This window comes from Cucumis sativus, chromosome 4 (genome assembly GCF_000004075.3).
Source record: "Cucumis sativus cultivar 9930 chromosome 4, Cucumber_9930_V3, whole genome shotgun sequence".
Classification (NCBI taxonomy): Eukaryota; Viridiplantae; Streptophyta; class Magnoliopsida; order Cucurbitales; family Cucurbitaceae; genus Cucumis; species Cucumis sativus.
In genome coordinates this window covers 23,303,833-23,309,832 of record NC_026658.2, presented here as the reverse complement: position 1 = coordinate 23,309,832, position 6,000 = coordinate 23,303,833, and the positions used below count along the sequence as shown (strand labels likewise).

Sequence of the window (6,000 nt, the reverse complement as noted above, 5' to 3'; positions counted from 1 at the left end):
AAAGAGAAAGAGGAAGGAAAAAAGAATGAAATAAAGAAGTAAAGAAAGAGAAAAATAAAATAAAAAGTGAAAATTGACACGTGGGGTTCACTTTTGAAAATTGAGGAACAACCAAGAAGGATCGAAACCTATTCATTGAAAAGGATCGGAGAAAGAGCGTGAAATAGTAAAAAAGAGAGAGGAATGAAACCTACTAGGCAAACACCCCCAAAGTGTTTTGGTAATACTAAACATTTTTTTTCGGATCCAAAACCAAACTTTAGTCAAATTAAAAAAAATAATAATAGCTTTGATTTTTAAAAATGCCATTAAAATATAATAAACATTCATTTAAATTAAAAAGAATAAACAATTTTCAAGTTAATCAAACCAAACTCTATTATATATAACTTAAATATAATTTTTTACTTCTTAAATATTCGATCTAAATTAAGTTAGATGATAATTTAATAAACGAACCCATCAAATTAAATTTTTTTCCAAACTAAAATTTTCATATATATATATATATGTGTGTGTGTATATGACCATTATACATCTCAAAATACACATATAATCAAAATTATTAAGAAAGATGAAAGTAAAATATATAAAGTACACTACCAATATATAGAAATAGAATAATGAGTAACGATATACATATTTTGAGTATGATAATCATAAATAAATTAAGTGCTAAAAAAGCGCATTAAGTTGGTTTAGATTCGCGAATACTTAGCTTTGGTTTCTTGAACGTGTCCAACAATTACCGTAATATCATCAATCTTCCCTCCCTCACACCACAACCCCGCCCTTCTAGCCGCAGCCGAGAACGGTGTCGTTCTACGCTTATCAACCGAGTTCCCCAACGCCAACTCAGCCAATCGCCATGCCAATTTCCCCGGGTCAACTCGTTCTTCCTCTTTTAGAACCTTCTCGATCTCACTCGCGAAAACGTTGTCCAATAACCCATCCGTACCGGCCACCACGATATCTCCCGGCCAAACCTCCACTCTGCACTCCCATGGCTGTACCGGCAATTCCACAAAAAATCCATCCATCAATTGGAAAGGACAGTTGAACCGGTGCTGTTGCGATGCCGATACGAAGATTAGCTTCTTCTCTCTGAAGATCATGAATCCGCTATCCCCTATGTTCGCTGCTTTCAAAGCATTGCCTCTCAGAGCCAATATACAGGCTGTTGAGGATCCCAGAATTTTCTTCGTTTTCATGTAGCCTTTCGTAAGAATCCTCCTCGGATCCGCATCGATGTCCGCCTTTGCCGCGGCGGCGCAGTTGGCCATCAATGCTCTGGCGTACTCGCCAGAGTCGATGCCTTCGTCTGCCCAAGCGCCGACGCCGTCCGCGACTCCGAAGACTTTGTCTGGTGTAGAAATGAAGTGAGCGTCTTCTCCTTGTGGTCCGAACGAGTTTTTCTTCGGAATGTAAAGGGATCCGAATTGGATTCTGAGGTCGGGCGCAGGAGACACGGCGGTGGGAGCGGCAGCGGCGAAAGGATTATGAGAATGATTCATATCGATAGAGATAAAGAGATGAAAATGTAAAAGAAATCGGAAATTGTGATTTGGATTAGAGAAAAGAGTGATAGTGGAAGGTGTTTTTATAGTGTAGAAATCATGGGGATAATTTTAATTGGATTGTTTACTTACGGGAGAAGCAATCTTCAAACATACATATCTTTCTTTCTTTCTTTCTTTATAAAAAATTACAAAACAAAAAATAATATATGACTTTTTTTAAAATAGTTTTAATTCGAAAATATGCTTATAATTAATTAGTATCAATAGAGTACATTTATTTGAAAATGTCTTCATATACATTCTCATGCATTCAAAAGATCGATTCATATATGCACCGACCAATATCATGATTTTGGTTAGAAAGATTTAAAATAAATTCAATCTATGATATCAAAAACTTTTCTAAAAGTATTAAATACTAAGAATGATATTCTAAACACATACATCAAACCACGTGTTAGATTTATATAACTATAAATTTTAATATAACTTTTTATCTCTATATATATTCATAAATTCTTGAGTTTTTATGATATAGTTATTGTACTAAAATAAGTAATAACTTGTAATTGATATATCAAGATATTTTTAGGAAACTACTTTTTATTTTATTTATTGACTTTTTTTTAAGATATAGGTGAGGTTTGTTCTAAAGTTTTTTTTTCTTTTAAAAAAAAGAACTTTATATCTCTTATTTTTTTAGAATAAGTTCAAATGGTCCTAATTCAATTTTTTTTTTTAATTGTTTCACATTGACACTTTAAATTAAAATAATGGTTGAAGATATTTTTCTGTCTCTCCTATCTCTGCCCTCTTTCTTTATTCTTCTTCTTTAAGTATTACTCTTGACTCATGTTCCCATTATTTATTCTTCTTTTAATTTAAAATGTCACCTTGATATTTATAATAATAATTAAAAAATATTCAACCTTCTCTTAAAACCTATTTATAATAATTAAAAAAGTATTCAACCACGACATCTTAAACCTATTTTTAAGAACTCACGATTAAACCTATTGAAACTATACGAAGAAAATTACACATTCAATCATCAATTTTAGATTTCTGATCTTTTGCCCCTAAACCTTTAAATATGTATTAAATAAATTTTAAATTTTATATCAAGTGCGTTACAAATCTTTTAGAAAATATCTAAAAAAAATATTATTTCAATCGGATTATTTAACTTTTTTTTAAAGATGGATTAAGATTATATTAGACATAGACTTTGAACCTGTATATGATCAAATAAACTTTTTAAAATTTTAGCTACATATCCAGAGATTCTATCATACACAAAATTCAAACTTTCTGATTATATACATCTTTTACTATTTATTTTTTAAAGTGGGATATGTATATATATAGCAATGTACATTAAAATTAGTTTACAAATTTATATTTATATATATATTCTCTATCCCATCTCCAATCAATATCTATAAAATCTTTTTAATTAATGCCTTTTTTTAATATAAATGTTTTATTTCAATTACATTTTCTTGAAAGTATTTGCATGGTTGAATTATTCTCCATATATCCAAATTTTAACTTTTAAATGTTGTTTAATTATTTTAAGAAATAAAATTTTAAAATGTATTTGAGCTTATCTATTTCTTGCCATAGTTTTACTCTTTAAAGCTTTGTTTGGGATTGCGAGATTTTTGAAAAATCTTAATCACTTTTTGTTGTTTGGTAAATCAAATTCTTTAAGTAATCTAACATAATCACTTTTAAAATAACAGCTGGTAATATTGTTTCATATTAATATAGTTTTGACGGTATATTTTAAAATTTTAATAGATTCATTTAATTATATTAATTTATCCGATATTATAACTTGTTTTCAAATTTAAAAAATGAAATTTACCAAACATTATTTTTAGTTTCTCTCGCAACGGGTCTTTAATAAAGTAAAAGTGTCGTAATCATTTAAAAAGCTACAACAACCCTAAACGAAACATCAGTCAGTCCTAATAAAATCTTATTTATTTCTTTGTTCTTTCTTTATGTAACTTTGCATTTTATGTTTGTGTAATTCGAAAATAAACTACAAAATGCTGACGAACAAAATAAATATCTAAATATTGCTTTTTGAATAAAGATTGTTTTTTTTTAACGAGTATTTGCTCTTTTAAAATTTAAAAAGTTGTAAAGACAAAAAGGCAATGAAGAATTTTACCAAAAAGATTCTTCAACTGACCCAAAAATCTTATGAGATTGCGATATGAAAAGTCTAAATTTGAAAATTAGAAACTCAATCCAAGACCTTTAGTATATCAAATTCTAAACCCCTCCCTCAAATCAATTTGGCAACAACTTAATTAATATTAATTTGTATTACCCTTTGATCGAAGGTTAAGAGATGAGGATAACTAGTTCTCTCATCTCGAGCACTCCACACAGCAAGGTTATCAAATTTATCTGAATAGTCTTACCCTGAATCAAAAATTACAAAAAGTGGTAATAAGGCTCAGGTTGATAGAAAAAAACCCTAAAACATAATAAAAACATGTTAATTTATTCCATGGTAAAAAATTAAACTTTTATAACCAAAAAAGGATGGCATCTTTAAATTTAAATATACATTATCTTTCTAATTTATTTTCAATTAAAAATGATATAAATAATATTTTTTATAAAGTATACCAAAATTTCAGAATTTATACGAGAACAAAATCTGAGTGAATGATAAATTTCTAAATTCTGTAGGCAATAAATCTTTAAACTGATTACATTTTAAGTTAAATATTCTATAGTTTTAATTTTTATAATTAAACATTTAAATTGTTATTCTGATTGAAAAATAAAAAATAAAAAGCATCATTAATATTTTTGTTGTAAATGTTTCGATCACTTTTCCTTAAATACCAAAAAAAGAACTGAAAATGTAAGTGACATTTAAATAGAAAAAATATATATATTAAAGCATATAACACAGCCATAAAGTAATTTACATTCATAACCCAAAAATGGATAAAAGGTTAAAAAGCTCACACCAATCACAAAAAAGAAGTCACTATCATAAAGTAATTTACACTTTTTTTTTTTCTGATGCTGCTAATTTGCTTTAATTTTCTAAAATAAAAATAAACAGGGACACTTCCGTCCTTAACAGAAATAAAATAAAACTAAAGTTTAAATTAAGATCACATCACGTCAATTGAATTTTTAAATTGTAAAACTAGCGAATTCGATCAACTCAACTCAAAATTGCTAATGAATTTGAAGTAAAAAGTTGAAAACTTGAAGTAAAAAGTTGAAAACGTTCTTCACTTCTTAAAACTATTTGATTGTTATGTGATTGATATCAGATTGTTGTTTCATTGCCTTTTACTTTTTTTTTCAATTTTAGTTGGTCTTGTAAAATTTTCATCTGAATACCTTCCTTTGTATTTTTGAAAAATCTTAATCACTTTCATTGCAAATATCTTTTTTTTTGTCATAATAAATTTTAATATTGTTTGATTACCTTCTTATTGCAACTTTTATTCATGACACAGCCTAATTGCTATTTGCAACTTTTATTCTTCCACACACCCTAATCGTTTTTTGCAACTTCTATTGCTTGCTTGATGTTTGAATGCTATTTGACATGAATCGTACATATGTTTATTTATTTTCTTAAACTTTATACAACTTCAGTTTTCTTTTGTCACCATTGTGAAACATACTTTCTAATAGAGAGTTTTCTTGTAATTTAATATAGAAAACATAACTTATAGTTTTTAATAATTTTTTAATAAAAATCGCGCAAAAGGATGTACTAATTACAAGACAATCAAATTAAATAAAAATTACAAAAGTTCAATAATCAAACAAAAATTATCAAAGTAAACCCTAAACCATAAGTTCTAGTTAAATAAACCCTAAACCATAAGTTCTAGTTACTTAATACATGACAAAAATCCGTACCTAATATCATATAATCATATAAAAAAGAGATGGAAAACATATAATAATCACAAGAGAATGTATTTGTTTACAAAATAATTCAGAAAATTTAAAATGTACGTACATTTGAAAACAAATCAGAATCTAACATGTACTACCGCAAGTTAAAAGAAAAACTGATTAGATCATCCAAATACATTAATAAATATTCAAAATTTAAATATATTAGATCGCAACAAACAATTTTATATCAACTTTAACAAAAACTCAAAAGACCAGGCACAGTAACCTATAAAATATTGTTCAACATCCATTGACCACTGTTTATGACGAAAATAGTAATCTAATAGCAATTATAAAAATATATATGCATACCCTTACTTTCATTAGAAAGCTTCGTTATTAATTGAAATAAGTTCGTAAAGAAACAAAAAATCTACCCAAGGATTACAGATAAGAGATAAAAAAGAAATAGTTATATATAGAAAGAAGATGACACCAATTTATTATTTAAAAACATTATCAACATCTGGTGCGATTCCCAAATAAAAATATCTTCTATAACCTTATTATTGTTATTAGATAG

The 6,000-nt window shown here is 27.4% G+C and overlaps 1 protein-coding gene across 1 annotated transcript; it reads right to left on the bottom strand.

The window, feature by feature from the left end:
* Positions 1-575: 575 nt before the first annotated feature.
* Positions 576-1,628, bottom strand: LOC101222968 (probable protein phosphatase 2C 55). The gene has a single exon (XM_004146039.2). It carries the CDS (start codon positions 1,512-1,514, stop codon positions 699-701), a length of 816 nt encoding a protein of 271 aa, XP_004146087.1. The 5' UTR covers positions 1,515-1,628; the 3' UTR covers positions 576-698.
* Positions 1,629-6,000: the final 4,372 nt, after the last annotated feature.

Coding starts and splice junctions, on each gene's coding strand:
- LOC101222968 (XM_004146039.2), bottom strand. CDS start 1,514: ATGAATCATTCTCATAATCCTTTCGCCGCTGCCGCTCCCACCGCCGTG.